We start from the raw sequence: 22,892 nt of genomic DNA on the forward strand, positions 1-22,892 counted from the left end.
AGGAAATTATAACTATCTAGTCTTTAACCACATCAAAGCCCTCAGAAGGATATAATATTACCTGAGAATCGGGAGAAGGATGCAAGCAACTTTTGGGAGTCTTGTAGGGTAGACAGAGACAGCTGGCAGCCTGGACAGTCACCTAATGTTCCTTTGTAAAGTTGGGGCATTTGTCTTCAGCCCACAGGGCTAGAGTCTCTCGGTCATTTTTGTAGAATGTCTGGCAGTTTCCTCTGCAAAGCAGGAACCTGAAGGACCATTTTGTCAAGCAAAGTTTAGTGGTCACCTTTCTATGGGTCCTGTATGTCCAGTTGATCAAGCAGTCCAGGCAAGAACAGTTTCTTGCCCAAATGGCTATTTTTGCCAAGGTGAAGATAAACTCCATATGAAGTGTCTTCAATGCCCATCCTCCTCTCTGAAGTAAATTGGTGTTGCCAGGAGCAGACATGTCTCAATGTCCAGAAAGTCTAAATTTTAAAAATATTTTAAATGTCATATTTTGTAGGTCTTTGAAGTATTTGAAGATTACCTGTCTATCTGAAATATCTTTGTGTATACCTAGAAAACTTAACTAACATGGCTATGAGTATGATTATCATAGATGACCAGTTATTAATCTATTTTTAATTATCCATTACAATTTTAAATGAGCTATATAAACATAATACCTTAAACGTGAGTAGAAATATACACACAGTATAAGAAAATTAACTTTAAGTTTGTATTAATAGACTAAAATCTGTACCAATGTAAAACATTTTAAATGCGTTGTTGCTCTTCAGAAGTAAGTTCCTTAATCTACCCTTTCATCCTATTATATCTATATCACATCCCCTTTTCTTCTTTAGAAAGAGATCATATTTATAATCAACCTGCTTTAAAGAAAAATATTGGGTTTTGTCCCACATCAACTCTGTGTCTGGGTGATCAGCTGCCCTTTCTCCAGCAGAGCCGTTGATGACTCTTCACTGGCTCTCTCACCACCAGTTCACACCACCACCTGCTCCCGGAGTGTGAGCGAAACAGCTCCTCGGCGTTCTCCTAGCTCTCTGGCATAAACTCATTTGATATATTTGCTGCCAAACCACCTGCCTCTAGATCTAAACCATGTTATTTGGAACTCAGTAGTTTCAGGTCATCTTTGACTAGTCAAAATGTTCCTTCCTGTCTTAGGGTTTCTATTGCTGTGAAGAGACACCATGACCATGGCAACTCTTATAAGGGAAACATTTAATTGGGGTGGCTCACTTACACTTTCAGAGGTTCAGAGCATTATCATCATGATGGGAAGCATGGCGGCGTGCAGGCAGACCTAGTGCTGGAGTAGTAGCTGAGAATCTTACATCTTACAGGCAACAGGAAGTCAACTGAGACACTTAGTGGTATCCTGAGCATAGGAAACCTCAAAGCCCACCTCCACAGTGACACACTTCCTCCAACAAAGCCACACCCACTCCCAACAAAGCCACACCTCCTAATAGTGCCACTGAGATTATGGGGCAATTACATTCCAATTACCACGCTTCCCATGGTTATTTGCAGTATATCTCACTTGTACCTCATCTAGCTGACCCTGAGCCCAACACATTGCCACAGCTGCTGACTATTATAAAACAAATTATTTAACACCAGAATCAAATAAACAAGTTCCATCTTTTGCCTATAGTTTCTTTAAAGTAACCCAGGAATAAATTAACCCTAATAAACACATAGTCACACATGTCCTATCTTCATTCCATGTGTTCCATCTTCTGACTGAATGCCCCGCTGGCTCTGGCTGTCCCTCCATCTCTCCCTGGTCCTCCTAATGCCCCTGAAAACTTAGCTAGAAATTTCTTTTGTTTTATGAATTTTATTTCACCCCATCTGACACATCTGAACCTTCTGAGCACCTAGTCATGCATGTATCTACATGTCTTCCCCCAGGAGAGCTTGTCCAGAAAGTATGTATGTATCATGGCTTGTAACTACTCTTGGAGACCTCAAGACCAATTAGAAAGCAAAATACAGAAGGAAAGCAACTGCTCACTATTTGTAATCATTGGTTCATTACAAGTCTTTCTCACCACCCTGGGATGGTTGCACTTAATTCTAGCACAGAGGAATATCTCAAACAGAGCAGCAGAATAGTTGCTCAAAAGACAGTTGCTGACTCCAGACACTATGGTTCATTCTGTAATTCTGGCACTCATGAGGCTTAGGTGGATTTCCGTGAGTTCTGGGCCAGCCTGATGTACATAATAAAGCCTTGTCCCAAAATAAAAATGTTTGATAAATAAACAAATAATTTACCTTTCTTTCCCAGTCAAAAGTTGTATAAATTTACACGAAAATTCTTTAAAATTTGGGCGTTAACAATCAAAGATGACTAAAGTGTGCCCATTTCCTGGACAGTCTGTGACACAGTGGATGAGCAACCAACTAAACCAAACACCTGAATCTATTATGTGTGTTTGTGTGTGATAAATAGAGTATTAAAAGATGCCCCATAATGACTACGTGTGCATTCACACATAAAGAAATTTGGCCTGGCTGTCTATGGCTCTGCAGTTTCTGCCCTGCTCTGAGTCTGTACTTTTTCCCCTTACTGACTCTGTGTTTACCTTTAATACTTCCTCTTTTTGTAGCCTGCCCTTTTACTCCATTCTCAGACTGCAGCTGAACTTAAAATTGGAAAGATAAAACCATAGAATGATGGGAGATGAGTGTTACCTGTACATGACATGTATGTTCACACAGAAAACGATGCTAGGGAAATACTTCTATTTTTAAAAGGCAATCTTCTAAAGATCTCCTTGCCAGAAGCACGGTTCTCGCTTTAAATCTATTAGATTCAGAAGAGATTTGAGAGTTGGAGGTTAGTGGCAGTTGTCTGAAAAGATATAGTTAGTCTCTTACGTTAGCCCCTCCCACCTGCCTGAACTCTTCCTGGCTGCTCTGGTTCTAGTGAAGGTAATGAGGCAGAGGTGCTTAGTTCTTAATAGAGAATGAGTTCTTCCCTGAAACCCAGCTCTGTTTCCACCCAATAAAGTGTCTTGGCCACTGGAAGGAATCTGAAAGCACTGCTTTATGATTTATGCTTTATGAAAGCACACTCTTTCTGGAAAGGCTGGAGCCCTAGACAGATACTAGAGTACTAAGTCCCTTAACTCCCCTCCAAAACCTCCTGTGGGTTCTTCAGATTGTCTCACTCAAGTGTTTATTCTCATGTAAGTCAATTTTTATAAAATATCTGTACTTCAAAAGGCCTGTTTCTCTAGTCCTGTCTTCTTTAATTGAGGGATGAAATACCAGAGAAATGAACAAAAGGGACCGACCAGTTTCTCAGGGCTCAGGATGGATTCCCTGCTTCTAGTGACCTTTCTCATACTTTCCAGATGATTTTGCCTCATTCTTTTCCTGACACCAAACTATTAGAAATACTATGATGAAGGAGGTGGGATGGAGACCACCTGCTCGCACATGACCTGTAGCTCGTTCACACTTCTATCACAGTCTTCACAGTCTGCATGGGTGGTCAGGTGGAAGGGTTCGCGTACATGGGGGGCACTTCTTATTGGTATTTTATGAGTGAGGCTTGCTGTGGCGTATGTAATGCTAGTACAGTTGTGTGTGCATGTGCTTGTGTACACATGGGCCACAAGCTGCCATAGGTTGCTCTCCACCTTCATTTTTTGAGACTTTCACAGAATTTGAAGCTCATTGATTCAATGAGGATGGCTGGCCAGTGAGCCATTGAGCAGGAATCCACTGTCTCTGCTCCCTAGGCCACACTGGGGCTGCAGGTGTGCACCACCACACTCAGCTTTTACATACTGGGGGGCTGAATTCAGGTGCTTGTACAGTGGATGCCTTAGCAAATGGGCCATGTCTTGATGGATGTTTATTGCCTCTGATTCAGGAAGTTATCAAAATCTTGAATATCTACATTAAAAAAGTAAAAGTAAGCCAGGTGGTGGTGATGCACGCCTTTAATCCCAGTACTCGGGAGGCCAGGCTGATCTTTGTGATTTCGAGTTCAACCTGGGCTACCAAGTGAGTTCCAGGAAAGGCACAAAGCTACACAGAAAAACCCTGTCTTGAAACCCCCCCAAAAAAGTAAAAGTGAATAATATAGAAGATGCTTATGAATCAGCAGCATTACTAGGGATCTAATTGCCCTGGATCTTGTATTTGTTAAGTATTGTGTGAGGTATATTTGTCAATAACATAATTTTTAAGCTTTTCTACCTTTTCATATATGGAACTGGAATAGTATGGTAGTAGACAAACTAAAATTTACACTTTTAAGGGCATTATCAATCAGTTGTTATTGAATATATTTAATCATGTAAGAAAAAGAAGATAACAACTACACATCATCGTTTCAAAAGTAACTGAGTCTTCAGCTACTGTTGCTTTTTTGAGAAGGCAGATTATTATACAGCATTCCCAAATCATTTGTCACTTCCACTGTCAATGGCCAAACAAATAACAAATCCAAGGATTAAATTCCAAGCATTCTATTTGTTAGCTACACAAATTTATTCATCATCCTACACCTTACTTCTCTCTGTAGAGCAATGAGGACAACAGCCACATTGTTGGAGTCTTCCAGGGACTTATGAGCCAACACAATGTGCCAAGCACATAGAAATGACTACTAGTTACTTTACCTTGTGTATAACAGAGTTAGCCATTCTGAGTATCAAGGGTGGCTTGTAGTTAGAGTTTTCCTGCCTGGCCCAGTCAGGACAAATCTCTCTTACCCGCCAGTCCCACAATCGCTCAGACCCAACCAAGAAAGCACATAGAGACTTACATTGTTTAGAAACTGTATGGCCGTGGCAGGCTGCTTGTTATCTACTTCTTCTCTCTTAAATTAACCCATTTCTGTTAGTCTATACTTTGCCACATGGCTTGTGGCTTACCAGTGTCTTTACATGTTGCTGCTTTTCATGGCGGCGGCTGGCGGTGTCTCTCTCCAGCCTTCTACTTCCCAGAATTCTCTTCTCTCTTGTCCCGCCTATACTTCCTGCCTGGCCACTGGCCAATCAGAACTTTATTTACACAGAGCGATATCCACAGCAGTGGCTTACATGTTGTATTAGTCAACAATGATCTTCAAATATTGCCTTGTAAGTTCTACTGAGAATGATGATTTTCACTGGGCATGGAAGTCCTGCAATCAAGGCCATCTTGGGGTACATAGTGAATTCCAGGCCAGCCAGAGATACATAATAAGACTTCCTTTAAAAATTGTGGTTTTTTTCGCATAGACTTTAGTCATTTTAAGTTTCAAATGTGTAGGTAATGTCATAGTAGATTTCCCATGTGCCCAATCAGCCTGCTGTGTATAGGCGAGTGCTTAAAAAAAAAATGTATATACTAATATCAGTAAAAAGCATCAAATAGTAAAAATTAAAGTATATGATGAAATTTGATTAAAGAAAATCTTCAGCAAATTAAAACCTCTTAGAAATGCATTTCTGTAGAGTGCTATAGATATATGTCACTTTTCAGGTTATGTTTAGAGATATCAGAAAGAACTTTTTCTTGATTATTGTACTGTCCCTCTGCATTGTTCATAGACAAAGGCACGCAGCAGCACCACAGCTAACATGGGACATCTCACTGAAAGCACTGTTAGGGCCACCAAAATCCCCTTTCCAAAAAGCCTCATGAAAGATGAGTCAGGTAAAAGAAGGGGAAAGGTATCCTTCTACCAGCACACCATGCCTGGAGATGGGCAATTTTAATAAATCAGAATGGAACATGAAAATGTCAACTTAATCAAGCATTTAAATTTTATTAATCAAGCCTAATTTTTATGAGTGCAAATAATCACTGAAGCTGGACAAATTTGTTCTCAATTGCATCAGAAACATAATTTTAATATTTAATGGACTGATGAATTTAAATGGAGAATTATCTTTATGAAACATGCTCTTCATAATTTGCCATTAAATGAGAAATAAAAAATCAACATAAATCTTACCTAAAGGTTATTTAACTAAATGTTGGTACTATAAATATTATAAATGCATTGTGCACTAATTTAGCAATCACATAGTACACTACATAAAGCAGAAATGGTAAGTGCACCAGGCAGGCAAGACTAGGGAGCGAGCACTGACTTATTGTGGGATGCTCATGAGCAGCACCAGGTAGTGTGAGATCCATGGTCATTCTTTTCACTCAGGCTTTTAAGCTAAAATTTATCATTCACTGCACATGTTCTTTTTGATCCAAATGTAGATAGATCCGAGCATATTAGGGCTTTCTTTTGTGAAGATAATTCTTTTTATTAAAAAAAGTTTCAAAATATTTTATCATTACTTGTAGAAAAATACATAAGCTAAGGACTGAAGTCTTGGGACTGTGATTTTGCATCAACACACTTCATTTTTAAAGCTGAATATCCTGACATAGTGTTCCCAGTTTTTAGAACATTCTAGGTGAAAATTATCAAAAGGAAAAACTTAATATCTGAGTCTTTTCCCTGAACACACAACCCATTCCACCTGCTCCCTCCATGACTCAACATATTGCTTAAAATAGATAATATAAATTTTCTTAAGTGTTCAGAAGATCCAAAATTTTGGCAATGTTAGGCTCTAAGAGAAATGCTTATTTACAAATGTTTTTCTTATAGAGGCCAAATGTTTCAAATGTGCAGTATTTATCCATTATACAATGTGCTAAATAAATTTGCTTAAAACAGAAAGGGCTTGTGTAGCTTTCGCGTTCTCTCGTGTCTGATAGAGTCAGAGCAGGCAGTAGTCGTGTGCAGGTGTCAGGGCCTGCGCGGTAGCAGGGCCGTGTAAACCTCTCTTCTTCCATCACAGAACCGTTCAACCAACAGCATGGAGCTTGCATGAGGTGCTCAGAGGCACAAAAATTACCCAAGCTGTTTCAAAGTTTGACACCTTTCAGGTTGTGCCTTTCTTGTTAAAATGGTGTGAGGAATGAAACGTTGGTTTTTAACATAAAAATTTAAGAAAATTACTTTTTATATGAACTCTTTATTATTTATGAACAGAATATTTTACTTCAGAAATACTGTCTTTTTAAACAGATTAATAGTAAGTCCACTTTTAATTTTACTTGAAAACCACATTAAACCATTCAAAATGTTTGGCCTTTTGTACACCTTACTGTAATTTGGTAAATAACACTTCCAAGAAAACATAATGTTCAATAGTGTGTTACAGGTTAATGGTCGCCCTATGATCCTTTCAGCTGAATTAACACAATATCATAAAGACACCAAAAAATTTTGGCATGAAAACAATACAATACATTGTGAAACCTTTAGATGGAGACATAGTTCAAATAAACACTCACAGTGCCTTGTGTAAGAATTAACATTTAAGAAACTAGAAGGAAATATTAAGAGAAATTCATTTGAGATGCTTATGTTGATATAGAATTTGTATTATTGTTTAGCTTTTCTTAGTGGACGGTTTCTCTGCATATTAAGTTAAACTGACACTTAAGAAAATGAAAGGTTACCTCCTTTTGGACAGTCAAGTAAATTTACTGTCTCTATGCCTTCCAGCAAAGCATGTAGTACTGCAAGTAAGAATGCTGTTGATGATGCAGAATACAGGCTGTGCATGATCAGTGGCATGAATCAAGAGTCACCTGGCAGCCACAGTAAAGCCGTACTCCTATTAAGAACCAGACTAAATTACAACATGGCATTTCCCAAAATGAGCCTCAGAAATGCATTCTCCATGAAATAATTGTCTTTGAGTCTCTGTAAAAATCAGGAAGTCTTTTAGCAGTGAGTGCTAATGCTTTTCTTTCTAGTCTGCCTTCTTTTGTGTTGCGATACATTCTGCTTCACTGGCAAGCTACCACACTAATTATTATTACATCTAGTGTTCCAGTTATCTTGATGACTACTGTAGCTGAAATACTTCAAGGTCAAACAAATCCTTCATAGTGCGAATCAAACTAGGAAGTCGCCATGCATCCGTTTGCTTTGAGAAGTACTTGGATGAAAATGAATGCTAGAGCTGCTTATGCATCATTACTTTTACAAGCAATTAATAGATTATATATGTAGTTTACTTGTTACTTAATTCTGTAAAAGTTTCTTCTCAAACATTCTAGAGCTAACAGAGGTTCAAGAACATCTACAATGATCTTATTGATGACAGAAGTTTTCAGCCAGAACTCTGGTACTCACAAATCCAAAATCATTTAAATTGTTCTGTGCATTTTCTCAATCCCTACACATCCGTACTTTCCTATTATATGTATACCTGTAATAAATCCATTGGCACAGAAATGCATGCTCCACTGCTTTTGTTCATTTCTTTGATCTAAACAAAATCCAGGGTCTGATGAAACAGTCTTTTCTCCCCTAGTGTGTTGCTCTCTGCAATGGACATGGGCACATTAGGTTACAACCTAATACAAGCATCTGTACCCACTGGGAATTTTAAATATGGAATTAAACACAAAACTTCTGACAAGTTTCTTACTGTAATATTTATCATTGCTATTGTGCATCTGGCCAGCAGTGACTCTTTAAGTGTGTGTGTGTGTGTGTGTGTGTGTGTGTGTGTGTGTGTGTTTAATAGACTGTTGGAGTCAAAACATTTGAATAGTGCAACTATTATTTCTGAGCCTAGCAAACCATGCATTTATTCAAAGATTGTCTTCAAGGAGAAAGAAGTGAACTGTTGTCTGTCAGCATTGACTTTGGGTCAATTTGGAGCTCTATGTGTCTAAAGGTAATAAGTTAATATCACCCAGTTACATTCACTTTTTTTTAATGTAAAGAGTTTTAAATAATGGGAAGACATTATTCATAAGGAAAACAATAATGGCATGTTTTCATAATTTTCAAGGACCTTTAAATGTTCTCTTACCATCCTAGATGTATGTACACACCCTAAGTTGGTATTACAATGTATTATTGATAACTGCCAGGCTGCGGTGATTTTAATCATGGAATTAACTAAATCCACTTATTTCTAGCCTTTCTCTTTGTTCTTCAGAACCATATCAGTCACCTCTCTTGAACATTGGTAGAATAATTCTACATGTACTTTTATTTATATTACCAGTATCCTTAACAATTCACCCAAATAAAATTTTAATTTTTGCAATTTATAAAATGTCCCACTGCATTGGGTACAATGAAAAACCTCAAACTATTTAAAGAATGCTCTTTCACCTGCTTTAGACATATAGACTCTATAGATACAACTTTGTTTCACTTTGAAAAGAGAGTTTTATAAATGCTACATATTAAATTTTATATGCTAATGACAAATGTCTAGCAAATATTGAATATGGAAGAAGAAATACAGTCCTTTGAAAATAAGGATGTCTGCTTGTTCTTTGACTATAATGTAACGGCACACCATGTTTGGGGCTGCCGGCGTGGTTTGTAAAATGTCATCTTCATTAGTATTACATTCAAAGAATGGTACCTAGAATCAGTTTTCTTTCAGACCTTGCTCCAGTGTGGGGCATGTAAGTCTGTGACGAGCGACGTTACAGAAGGTCGTGTCACTTTTCACTGCTTGCATTACATCTTTCTGATTTCCCTAGTGCCCTTCCTTTGTTTGATTAATACTACTTGCTTTCAAGCAGTGTATCAGCAAGCACAATTTGGAAAAAGAATTCTGGAGCCTATCTTAGAGAACTCTCTTTAAGAAAAGGGGGGAAATCCAACTTAGTAAATGTATCTTTTCTAACAAATACATCTTTTTCTCAACCCTTTTCCTTTTTCCCCTGAAGGAGAAGGAAATATTCTCTCATTCTCATTCTCTCCCTCTCTCCCTCTCTCCCTCTCTCCCTCTCTCCCTCTCTCCCTCTCTCCCTCTCTCCCTCTCTCCCTCCCTCTCTCTCTCTCTCTCTCTCTCTCTCTCTCTCTCTCTCTCTCTCTCTCTCTCTCCATCATGTGTGGTGTGATATGATTAAATTATTGCTTACAAATTTGGGGCTAATGGTTTTTGAATACTTAAAAGAACTATGTAGCACTTATTTGGTTTTATTTGAGGAGGAACGAGCTGGAATTTGAGGCAAGAAATCTTGTTTTGTATTTGTTTTACTTAGTTAAGTGTTAAAAATCCAGCACTCCTTTAGAATAGCAGGTGTGTGTTTCTTGAGTACTCTTGGGAGGATGCAGGTTTGTGCAGTCATTAAATGTTCTACATGGCAAAACTTTTTAACTCATCTTGCAGTTTCTGTGCTCATTACATGGCCTGACCTGTGTGCCTTAAAGCACAGACAAGTTTAGAAGCTACACATCCCCCCAGAGCTGTCCATTCACTGTGTCACTGATGCCTGGAGATTAGTCATGACTCCATCATGACTTCAAGCTACAGTCTTCATCTATACCTATACTATGCCCCAATTTGTGTTTCTCAGGGTCAGTGAAAACATGAGACAGAATTTTATGTCATTCAGAATATAGAACAAAAAAGATATAACTTAATTTCAAAAAATGAATGTTAAAGATATAGTTGACATTTTGTTTTTATCATTAACTGTCAATTCTGAGAATTTTTTTTTTGATACAGGAATTATGCTAAGCCTTCGTATGTAGCCTCATTGGGTCCTTAATCAGCACTGTGGGACTGGAGCTGTGGCCACCATGTTATGCTTCCTCTGAACAGCATGTTCTAGTGGGATATATTCTGGAATGATATGTAGAAATCAATAGGCAACCATCACCTGTTTTATAGATCCTCATGTGTAAACGCCTGTGACATAACAGCCAAAAGGCAACAGAGAAGGGCAGCCCTCAGCAGAACACAACGCAACACTCTTCTGCCAAATGTAGAAGCCAATGGCTGTGTCGGGGGCGCCTGGCAGCACATTTGCAGAGTAACTGCATGGAGCCAATTACCCACTTGGGCAGGGTAATGACAGTTTGGGTTTTGCAAAAGAGCCTGATTCTGTAGACCTCCTTGAGTCCCACTTAAACACAATATCATTTGTAAAATGTGTGATTACCCTAGTGTTTTGCTTATTTTTCATATTTTGAAGTTTTGGAAATGAATTTGATATTGATGATCCCTGGATCTTTTTTTTATATTTATGATAATTATCTTTATTTATTTATTTATTTTAATTTAATTTAATTTTACATATCAGCCATGTCCTCCCCACTCCCGTGCCTGAACCTGCCTTCCCCCCAACCCCCACCCCCATTCTCATCTCCTCCAGGGCAAAGACTCCCCTGGGGATTCATTTAAACCTGGTGGATTCAGTACAGGCAGGTCCCGTCCCCTCCTTCCAGACTGAGCATGTGTCCCTGTGTAAGCCCAAGGTTCCAAACAGCCAGCTCATGCACTAAGGACAGATCCGGGTCCCACAGCCTGGATGCCTCCCAAACAGATCAAGCTATTCAATTGTCTCACTTATCCAGAGGGCCTGATCCAGCTGGGGGCTCCACAGCCTTTGGTTCATAATTCATGTGCTTCCATTCGTTTGGCTATTTGTCCCTGTGCTTTTTGCAATCTTGGTCTCAAAAATTCACACTCTTGCAGACCCTCCTCTTTCTCAACAATTGGACTCTTGGAGCTCCACCTGGGGCCTGGCTGAGGATCTCTGCATCCACTTCCATCAGTTATTAGATGAGAGTTCTAACACGGCAGTTAGGCTGTTTGGCCATCTGATCACCAGACTAGCTCAGATCAGGCTTTCTCTCGACCATTGCCAGCAGTCTACAGAGGATGTATCATTGTGGATTTCTGGGGACCTCTCGAGCACTCTGCCTATTCCTGTTCTCATGTGGTCTTCACTTATCATGGTCTGTTATTCCTTGTTTTTCCTTTCTGTTCTTGATCCGGCTGGGATCTCCTGCTCCCTTAAGCTCTCTTTCCCTCGAACCTTGCCCTTTATTACCCCCACTCATATCCAGGTTGTTCATGTAGATCTCATCCATTTCTCTGTCATTGGGCAATCCCTGTGTCTTTCCTAGGGTCCGGTTTTCTAGGTAGCCCCCCCATCTAGAGCTGTGAGTAGCAGTCTAGTCATCTTTGTTTTACATCTAGTATCCTCCTATGAGTGAGTACATACCATGTTTGTCCTTCTGAGTCTGGGTTACCTCACTCAGGATGATTTTTTCTAGATCCACCCATTAGCCTGCAAACCTCATGATGTCATTGTTTTTCTCTGCTGAGTAGTACTCCATTGTGTATATGTACCACATTTTCTTTATCCATTCTTCAGTTGAAGGGCATCTAGGTTGTTTCCAGGTTCTGGCTATTACAAACAATGCTGATATGAACATAGCTGAGCAAATTCCCTTGTGGTATAAAAAAGGCATTTGACAAAATCCAACACCCCTTTATGATAAAGGTCTTGGAGCGATCAGGAATACAGGGAACATACCTAAACATAATAAAGGCAATTTACAGCAAGCCAACAGCCAACATCAAATTAAATGGAGAGAAACTCAAAGCAATACCATTAAAATCAGGAACAAGGCAAGGCTGTCCACTTTCCCCATATTTATTCAATATAGTACTTGAAGTTCTAGCAACAATAAGACAACATAAGGAGATTAAGGAAATACAAATTGGAAAGGAAGAAGTCAAGCTTTCCCTATTTGCAGATGACATGATAGTATACATGAGTGACCCCAAAAATTCAGCCAAGGAACTGATACAGCTTATAAACACCTTCAGCAACATATCAGGATACAAGATCAACTCAAAAAAATCAGTAGTCCTCCTATATACAAAAGACAAACAGGCTGAGAAGGAAATCAGAGATACATCACCCTTTATAATAGCCACAAATGATATAAAATACCTTGGGGTAACTCTAACTAAGCAAGTGAAGGACCTATATGACAAGAACTTTAAGTCCCTGAAAAAAGAAATTGAAGAAGATGTCAGAAAATGGAAAGATCTCCCATGCTCATGGATAGGCAGGATTAACATAGTAAAAATGGCAATCTTACCAAAAGCAATCTACAAATTCAATGCAATCCCCATCAAAATCCCAACACGATCTCTGGATCTTAAAAAGCAGCATATGAATTAGAAATTATATAGAATTTATATTCTATATAATTATAGTTCTCTGAGGCTTACCTGAAAAATATCTCCCAGGAGTTTTCTAATTTTTTATTTCTATAGAGTGCACACAGATGTGCATGTTATTGTGGGGAATACATCTATTTAAATTAATAGATCCAAAATAATTTTTCCATTTAAAAAATAAGTATATTGGGACTAGAGAGGTGACTCAGCACTCAAGAGCACTGGCTGCTCTGCCAGAGAATCCAGGTTGTTTCACAGCATCTACATGGTAGCTCACAACCATCTGCAACTCCAGTTCCAGGGGATCTGAAGCCCTCTTCTGACCTCCAAGGGTACCAGACATGCAAGTGGTGGATAAACACATATGCAGGCTAAATACCCATACACATAAAATAAAATAAAAATATTTTTGAAGTATGCATATTTACCAATGTAAATTATATTTTTTATATTTAATTGTGGAATATATTCCTAATCTTAATATATATTCACAATTCTTACAAAAAATCATGAAGAATTAAAAGGAATATTTCAGGTAACCCACAAAATCTGAAAATAGGATTCAGGACAAGTCAATCAAGAGTTGATTTTATACATAAGAATTAACATTTGAGCCATTAAAGACATTCATCCTCAGTTTTATGCCACATACCACCAGTGTGAATCAATTAGCAGAGAGTTTTTATCTCACAGTTAGGCAAAGTGTGAATCAGAAATAGAGGGGCTCTTCCAGGCTACATCACCCAGTAACACATCTAAAACGCCCAGTTGAAATGGCGTCAGAAGAGTTAGGGAGGAAACCTCACGCTTTCAAGCAACCCACACATGTGTGTTAGTTTACCTTTGGCATACTTCAGATTCTCTGACACCAAACATTTCACATGCACAAGATTCTCCTGACTGAGGCGTTAATCAATTAAAGGTTGAGGACTTTCCTAATCTTCATCTCTAGATGAAGCGTCTGCTCTCAGCATGTGTTTCAAATGTTAATAAAGTTTTCATTTCCAAAGGGTTCAGAATGACAGAACAAAATCCTCTCCTCTAAGAGCACAAACAGCCTGTGTTTCTGTCTGCAGGTGGTGGAGGACATGCTGGAGGACGAGGAGGAAGAAGATGAGAAGGATGACAAGGTAATTATCTCTCCCAGCACTGGGTACCTGAGGGTGGCAGATGCAGACATGACACTGTTCTCACAGACAGTTGAAAAAGGAGTTGAAGTGTTTTGAGTCCAGAAAATTAGACAGTGCTGTTTATCATCCTAACAATGCCACTGCATGTTGCAACGAGGAAGAAATGGCTATAAATCCTCTCTGCTTTTGTCCAGAGCTGGGTCAAATATTTTTCTGCCAGGAAAAAAAAAAAATCAGATTGTCTTGAACTTGATAGCTATTGTGAAGGTAACAGTACTGACAACCATTTTTGAAGGGCAAAAATTTGTCCAATCTTGAATGTTACAAATAAGTCTATGCTTTGGGGGGCAGGAGGTGGGTGTGAAAAAATAGGAGCCTGCATGAGTTGGACATGGATAATGTCATCTATAATTTTCAAAGAATTGCTCAGCAAAAGAATATGTGTATGATGTGCTTGGAAGGACATTGAAATGGCCCTGTGCTTACTGCCCTTGACTAGGTTTATAATGTCCCCATGTCTCTTCCATCACAAAAGACTTAGGAGAGACTTGCATTTCGTTTGCCACTTGACTTGGGGATGCTGACCACTGTGGTGATATTTTATTTGTGCTCTAACAAACAATGCTTGCCTGTGGATCAGAGAAAAAAGCCAGCCACTATATTAAACATAGAGGTCAGGCAGTGGTAGAACATGTCTTCAACCCTAACATTTGGGAGGTAGAGATTCAGCCAGATCTCTCTGAGTTCAAGGCCACACTGGGAACAGAGTCAGGTTTGGTGGCACATGCCTTTAATCCCAGCATTAGTTAAACATAGAGGTCTGGGGGTCTGTACAGACAGGCAGGAATTGATAGAGCTGGGCAGAAAGAAGAAGTGATATAGCTGGGCGGAGAGAGGAAGTAAGACACAGAAAGGTATATAGGTGTGAGTGTATAGGAAGTAGCTCTCTTGGGCTGAGGATCTCCTAGCAGTAAGAATGTGTGGCTGGCTTGTTCTATTCCTCTGATCTCTCAGTTTTCACTCTAGTATCTGTTTCCAGGTTTTTTATTAATAAGACCATTTAGCAACTCGTGTTACAGACCACAGTGACCAGCAGCCGATTTCCGGCTTGTTTGGGTTGGTGGTTCCTTGGGGAGAGGGAGGAATTAGCAGGACTTTGTACCACCACAGCAGTGGCTGGGGTTAGAACAACAGTCTCTCCAGCAAGCAAAATTGAAACTCTGTGGCATTGTGATCTCTTGGCATTTGTAGATATAAAACTTATCTGAAGATAGACAAGGATCAAGGGAGAAAATATTAATTACTTGCATGTTATTTAGCATACAAAATGAGATTTTGACCTCCACCCAAAACTGACCACTGTTACAGAAAGATGTTTTTGAAGGAAGATAGAGCATCTTAATTTATGCCCTTGATCTTCGACCCCAAAGGAGATGCACAGTTATACTCTAGTATAAGAATTTGTTGGAAGCAAGCATTTGAAATGTCAAAGGGGGAAAGTGTCACATGGAATACTTCACCTCACAATCTTTGTCTTCCTGACTAATATTTGATGTTTGCAGTAGAATGGAAACACACATGCTTACTCGTCTCTTCCCTGTCATGCTGCTTCTCAGGCTTTTAAACTGATAGAGCTTTTATGTGAAAGTTTTCTCCTGTACCTCATTCAGTCATTAGTACTGTGATCAAAAATATCCTAACAAAATCTCTTGTCTGCACACACACACACACACACACACACACACACACACACACACACACACACGTTTTTAAAGTCAAAGAATATGAGCATAAACCCCTGGCAATAAACTGTCTGATTTATTGTTAAGGTCAGTTGTAGAGCTGTGGAGAGCCTGTGCTCTAACTCAACATGCCAGCTCTGAATCATTACTTCTCTGCTGCTAAAGACTGAGCTGCCATCCATTTATGACTATTCTCCCTTGCATGTTGCTACTTTATTATTAAAGCCACCATAAAAATCCATCCCAGCAGCAGGTGTTTCCCTAGAAATGTTAATAGAAGCCCCAATGGTGTGCACTACTTCCATGTCTCTCTGCTGAAAGTCAACCCATACATTGTTAGCCAGTTGATTAGTTGTGTGTGGCTCTTCATTTTCTTGTTCTTAGGTGTAGGCAACAAATAAACCTCCCTAGTTAACCAGCTCACCAAAACACAGATTTGATTGAGCACATCTGGGTGACAACAGCAACTCTCAGGAGCTGTATACATAGTGAACTACTGGTTGGCTGTCTGAAATTGACACCCTACCTACTTCTAACACATTTTCAGACCCAGTTACCAAAGCAGAGACTGCAAGTAAGGGCTTCAGTGACTGTGTGAATTCAACTACATTTGTCCGTAGCTGGTATAGGCAAGTAGTGTTTTCATTGTAAGCTGTTGTTCATAACCTAGCCTTTTGTTTGAATGATATATAAGGGTGAGGTCCCCCTCGTTTTTGACCATAGTGAAACTTATAGTATAAAAATGGTGTCTGAACCTAAAAAAAAAAATCTCGTGTCATAATTTGCAAGACATTTTGAAGCTCTCTTAGGCTAGGAAAGTGTAAGTAAGTAAGGATCCTGCATGCATCTGTTCACCAGCTTCTGCCCAACAGAGTGGCTCTCAGAGAGCACACATTTTAAGTCTTAGCTATCAGTGTGTCTGAATGGGAGAAGAGTCATTTCCTATTTTAAAATTTCATTGGTTCCTCCATTGAAAGTTTGTATGTAGAGTCATGTGTAATGGAATTTCATGAAAAAACAAGTGTGTCTTTCACCATACGAACAGGTACTGACCTTTGGTTCTCGTTATTTCTCTGTTTTCTCATATGGAATAATAGCGGGGTCAGGTCAATGGGTCCTCTTATAGGATAAAAGTAAAGAAGATTAATAAATGTGCCAAAGCCTCACTTTAATTGAACCCGAAGCATATGTTGCAAGTATGTAAAATATGTCCCAGATGTTCCGCCAGGGCCAGTGTCTTGCTTTCCCTGGTTGCCGCAAGGAGCTATTAGTCCTGTAACCTTTGGACTTGGGGGTAAATGGGGTATTACGTGGCACAGAATGCGAGCACCTGTTTCCCATTCAGTAGAGACCCCTGGCAGGCTTCACCTAAGCCGGTGCACATGTTTTCACTTAGTGGATTGTTGGGTGATTATGAAAAGTGTCTTTCTTTAGAGCAGCATTGATATTAGTCACAATGAAAGGCCAAGTCATTGGCTACTTGACAAGGTCCTGTGGGCATAAGCTGCAGTCCTTCATTTCATCTGAGCATGAAGTATTTTCCCTCAGCATAATTACACACATAGAGAAGATATTGGTCTAAATTGAAGCCCATAAAGATATACTTACTGATAGCTTTTTTAGTGTTGGCTTTAGTACCTTGGAAGACATTGGTTAAAGTTGGTCAAAGCTCAGTGATGGTTCACCTGGATTGCCAGATTTTGAAGCTTTTAAGTTTTTCTTATTGGTGTTATCCTTGCTTTTTATTTAAAAGGCTTATTATCCTTTTTTAGCTTAGGGTTGTGGTCATGGATTTACCCTTCATTCTAAAATCCATTCTCCACATTTGTTCAAGTCTAAATTTAAGTGGCCTATTTTTTAATCCAATTTCATCATTTTCCAAAAGGCAGAAAACATGAGTTTTAAACAGTGAGGTTTGCATGTGAATCATTACCTTCTAATATTTTCACTTACCTATATTATATAAGAACACCGTTAAGCTGTGCTGGGGATAGCATTCTTTTCTGAATTAATCATGAAACGTTCTAGAGTTACATTTTCTGTAGAGCATTCTCTGCACCCTCAACTACAAAGCTCTAGTCTAATATGGTTTTTTGATCCAACACCAATTCATTTCTCTACTAGACTATAAACAAAGTAAGGTTTAACTAAATATCCTGGGTGGTGCTATCAACAAGCAAGCATGTAATAGTGTTCACACCACATTGTATAATCATACAGTGGCCAATCTGCATAACCTAGACATCAGTTAACAAAAGGCAGTCCTCTTTTGTAGTTTGAAAAGTTTCAGCATGCTTCCCACAGTACACCCTGCACTGGTAATAAGATCCAGCTGCAGGATCAGGAAGCAGAAGATAGAATGCTGTGTTCCAGCAGGAAAAATGTGAATTCAGATGCATTACATTCTAGTAATGTTTATTGATAGAAGATATGAACGTGTTCAGGCATTTATGCTCACACGGTGCCTCTGCCTTCTTCAGCTGGTATGTCAAGGTTACTTGTTTCCAGACAGCTAGATACAATGAATGGAACATATTTGAGTTACTTCAAAATATACAGAGTGTTTCCTTTAATTCTTGAAATCTGTATTTTTTGGTTTGATTCTCCAACCCAAACATGTGTCTGCTGTACCCAAGATCCATACATCTCTGCATCTCAAAAGGCAGTGAGGGAGGAAAGAAAGAGATAATTCTAAGTGATAAGAGAGAAGATTTTAATCTGACAAAATTGCATTTTCCAGTTACATTCGTGAAGTAACTTCATGGTCGGGAAGCCAATTGAGGCTATAGAGAAAAGCTGAATGAAAGGTGACTAGGAAAATTCTCTTTTAAGAAACTCCAAGTCACATTCAATGGGGATACCATTGTATTCCCTTACTCACTTTCTGTGTCTGTATAACAAAGTACCACAAACTTAAAAAGCATAAAACAAGTGGTTGTTGTTGTGTTCTTGTGTTCAATAGGTCAGAAATACAGGCATAGCCAACTGGTTCTCTCCTCAGAGTCTGACTCCTAGGGACCAGTCTGACTGAGTTATCATCTGCAGGATTTAGAAAAGAATCCATTTCAAATCATGATTCAGCCTATTGGGAGAATCCAGTTCCTTATTAGAACTTTAATCCTGTTTTCTTGTTTCTTCTTTCTGTTCCTCACAGCCTAGCTGTCTTTAAATGCATCAATGGAGAATCTCCCTTGGGTTCCTCACACTTCAGCCCTATTTAAGGGCTCACATGGTTACATCAGAACCACCAAGGAAAATTTCCCTTTCTTAAAGAAAACTGTATCATGAGATGTGACTTAATCATGGTAATAACTATCCCATCATACTCATAACCAGGGGCTTAACCTGATATATAGAGGAGAAGGGAAGAACTGTGGTTTCAGGCTCAGAATTCTGAATCTGGCAGCTGGGAAGACCTGTCCATTGTCTATAGTGGGCGTGGAGCAATCTTTGAGTCATTGACTCAATCTACCACTAGATGGGTGTCAGCTGTCATACAATAATAAACCAGGTCAAAATCAACCTAGGCAGCCTAGATCTGTGTATGCAAAGCTTCCAGGAGTGTTACAGAATGTGTGTTCATTATAAAATAAAAGTGCAATGTGTCTAGCTTGCTGGTGATCAAATTCAGTTTGGAGCAAGGGGTGATTGGCCAGGCAGAGGGCTTCTCATGGGCCACTTTCCCCCCTTCTCCTTGTCTTCTAGGAAAAAGCAAAAATGAAAATACCAAAATGTAGAGAAGTGTCCTTCGGACTTTGAAGGGACTTTTGGGGCTTTAACACCACTTGGGCTGATGACCTCAATTTCTTAAGAGTTTCTATTTCATCTAAAACCACAGTGACATTAAAGTTTGAGGGTAACTAAGAAATAATCTACTTTAATCACCTTATTTTACAATCATAATATCAGGACTGGAGCTATAGCTATGGTATAGTGCTTGCCTAGTGTGCAAAAGGCCCTAGGCCTGAACCCCAGTATTACAAACCAATTAAAACTAAAGTAAGAAAATGGGACTCAGCCAAACATAAGTGAGTGGCACAGGCAAATGCAGGGGTGAATGGTGGCATTGGTACTAATGCTCTGGTTATTTTTGTCATTCCAAATCCGGTATCCTCATCCTGCTTTACAACCAGGCTTTCCCTGGGAAGAAACCAGATTAAAGTACAGTTAAAGTGAGTTCAGATTCCATCTTTCAGAATTTCCATAGACTATGGAGGCCATGCTGTTGGAGCTTGAGGCTATTTAGTTTTGGATTTCCACTTTAGGATGCTGCACAGCCAGCTCTTTCCTTCTGCCCTGGGGGACAGTGTATGTAGATAAGGAAGGGTGGGTGACCCAAGACAAACTATGTTTGTGTTGTACCACACAACAAAAGGAATGATGGTAGCCAATAAGAAGGTTGCTGATCTCTTTACCTTAAAGCTGAAAGATTATCCTGGGTTATTTGAGTGGACTCCATATAATCACAAGTGCTCTTAAAAGTAGAAGAGGCCTTCGGAGAAAATGGCAGGTGGCAGCCACTTGTACAGCTGTGGCCAGGCTCAAGGCTCAGGACTGTCACAGAAAGAAGAAAGAGCTACTGAAACAGCTGGAGTACTTGAAGGCTGAGGTCCCCAGCTGTGTGACAGGTGGCTTGGGATCCAAGCTCTTCTAAAACCAAGCTCTCCACCAGCCCTCTGTTCTCAGGGCCATTGAGCAGACTTGAGATCTTCAGCATGATTCACAGAGGCAAGAAATACAAGCTGTGGATCTACAACCAAACACAGCATGCTGCTGTGATGCAGGGTAGGCCAGCAGGAGGAGACTCCCTGGACCACCAAAGGCTGCTGAGGAGCGAGTGCTTCCCACTGGGAAATGAATCAGGGTCAGACCCTGAGCACTGAATCTATAAAACACATACTGACTGTGGCATAGTGGAGCACTTCTGTGGCTGCCTTGAGTGTGGAGAAGGGAACCACAAACCAAGAAAATGTAGGCAGTCTGCAGAAGCTGCAGAAGAAGTAAAGGGATTATGCCCCAGAGCCTTCGCCCACATCTTAATAATTTTTTTTGCCCCATTTTGGACTTTTGCAATCCAGAATTGTAAGGAATAAATTTGTTCCAGCTATATGATAATTCATTATGGCATCTGTTATAGCTACCTCCAACTGTGCTCTCTCTACTTCAGTATGAGTACTATATTATAAAGCAGCACATGTAAGTTTCTAGTTTTCTTTACTGACTTGGTCAATGGGACTATTCAGTCTTCATTCAATATGGCAATGAGAAACAATACAAATAGCACCATTTTTAACCAAATTGCTTTAAGTTTTATTTCAGAAAAAAATTAACTTCCAAATGACAATGAATTATTTTCCATCTATAGAGTGCCGCATATTCCTGCTTAGAACCTTAGATAATGCACTGATGAATGTAGCTGGTTTTAAATTTTTTCTTTATTTCTGAGAATTTAATACACATATACAATGATATCCACCCCTTATTTCTTCCCTTCCATTTCCCTTTATATGTTCCTCAACACATCCCCTTCACCAGTGGATGCGCATGGGTATGGGGCATCCACCAGTGGCCACATCCTCAGAAAAGGGCAATTATCCTTCCTCAGCAACTACCAAAGCTGCTGACAGCTCCTTAGCAGAGGTGGGGACAGAGATAATCTGCCTGGGATTTAGCTTCTAACAGAAGGATTTCCTTCCCTGACACAGTCTTTCCACTCCTTAAAGTGATTTACCCTACAGACCACTAGGATACCCACATTTAGGTAACAAGTCCTTTGGGAATGTTAAGAAAAATAGACTTATTCTCCAGGAAAAAAAAAAACAACCATGAGAGAGACACATCTTTTCTAAACTGTAGAAATGGTACTATTTTTATATTATAGAAATATAAATTTTCCTTATAAAGGCATGTCTTCTAGTCTCATCAACTTCCTGTTAACATTAATGTCTATTTCTTCAAACACTTAAAAGGAAATGCAAATTTTAAGGTGAATTTATATTTAATTATATTCAGTTCAAGTTTGTTGCCATGGACATTCATTTTAACTATGGTTTTTTCTGGTTTGTGTCAGTACACTCTAGAAACACTAATTTGACAAAAAAAAATATAACAAAATGGGAGTTTCAGTGATTTAGTCTGTGAAAATTTGGAACAGATAGACTTCCTAGAATCTGCCAAAATCTAATGGAATTCATACTGTGTTCAGTGAGGTCAGTGTCTGAAAGCGTTGTTACTGCTTTATTGTTCCTTAAAAGGATTGGGTGATTAAGTCATGGGAGGTGGGATTGGACTCCAGGAGTTACCTAGTGATGCTAATTGTCAGGCTTCCACATCTAAACATGTTGGCAATGCAGCTACCTCTTCTTCAGGTTTGCAGACACCCCTCTCCAGACCTGAAATATTTAGATAGTTATCTGCCCCTAATGTGCCTTCCTAGAGTGGTAGGTAGGTTAGGAGAATTCAAGTGGAAAATTTTGCCTAGAAAATTTGGTAAGAATACCTATCTAGTAAAGTAAGAGTGGAAGTCTTTCTAGTCTGTGATAGTTAGATTTCTTTTGCCTCAGAAAAACAGAACTTTCATGTGAAGGCCAATCAAATACTTTAAGGCAGGTCCTCAGGAAAGCTAGTTAACTTTTGTATTGCAGCAATGAACTTCCTCTTCCACTCCTATTTCTTGATAAAAAATTCTCAAAATAGCAGCGTGTCAGCCCTGGCTCTCAGGAGGTTGACAATGAACAGAGAAATAGACACGATTTTTTAGGATTGCTGGCAGAGTCGTTGACACCGGCTGACACCACTGCCTGTTGAGATGAGAACGTCTCCTCACCAAAGCACAGAACCAGATGTGTTGCCAAGCATCACAGATGCTCCAACTAAGCCCACAGTGCCAAGGTTCTTATTCTGCCTCAAAGTTTGTTTGGCAAAGAAATTTTCTACCTCATAAAAGACATTGACTCTGCAAATTCTTAAAAGAGTTCACAAAGTAAGAATCCTTCCTCAGTGGTAAGAACTTGCCCACA

General features: G+C 39.4%; 1 protein-coding gene across 2 annotated transcripts in view; it reads left to right on the plus strand.

The window, feature by feature from the left end:
• The window catches only part of Mctp1 (multiple C2 and transmembrane domain containing 1), a 583,339-nt gene that overhangs the window by 500,336 nt on the left and 60,111 nt on the right, over positions 1-22,892 (plus strand). For both annotated transcript variants that reach the window (XM_036206958.1, XM_036206959.1), the window contains one exon: positions 14,078-14,131. In XM_036206958.1, coding sequence (XP_036062851.1) covers positions 14,078-14,131 — 54 coding nt within the window. The remainder of the gene's footprint in view (positions 1-14,077; positions 14,132-22,892) is intronic.

Source organism: Onychomys torridus, chromosome 15, assembly GCF_903995425.1.
Source record: "Onychomys torridus chromosome 15, mOncTor1.1, whole genome shotgun sequence".
Classification (NCBI taxonomy): Eukaryota; Metazoa; Chordata; class Mammalia; order Rodentia; family Cricetidae; genus Onychomys; species Onychomys torridus.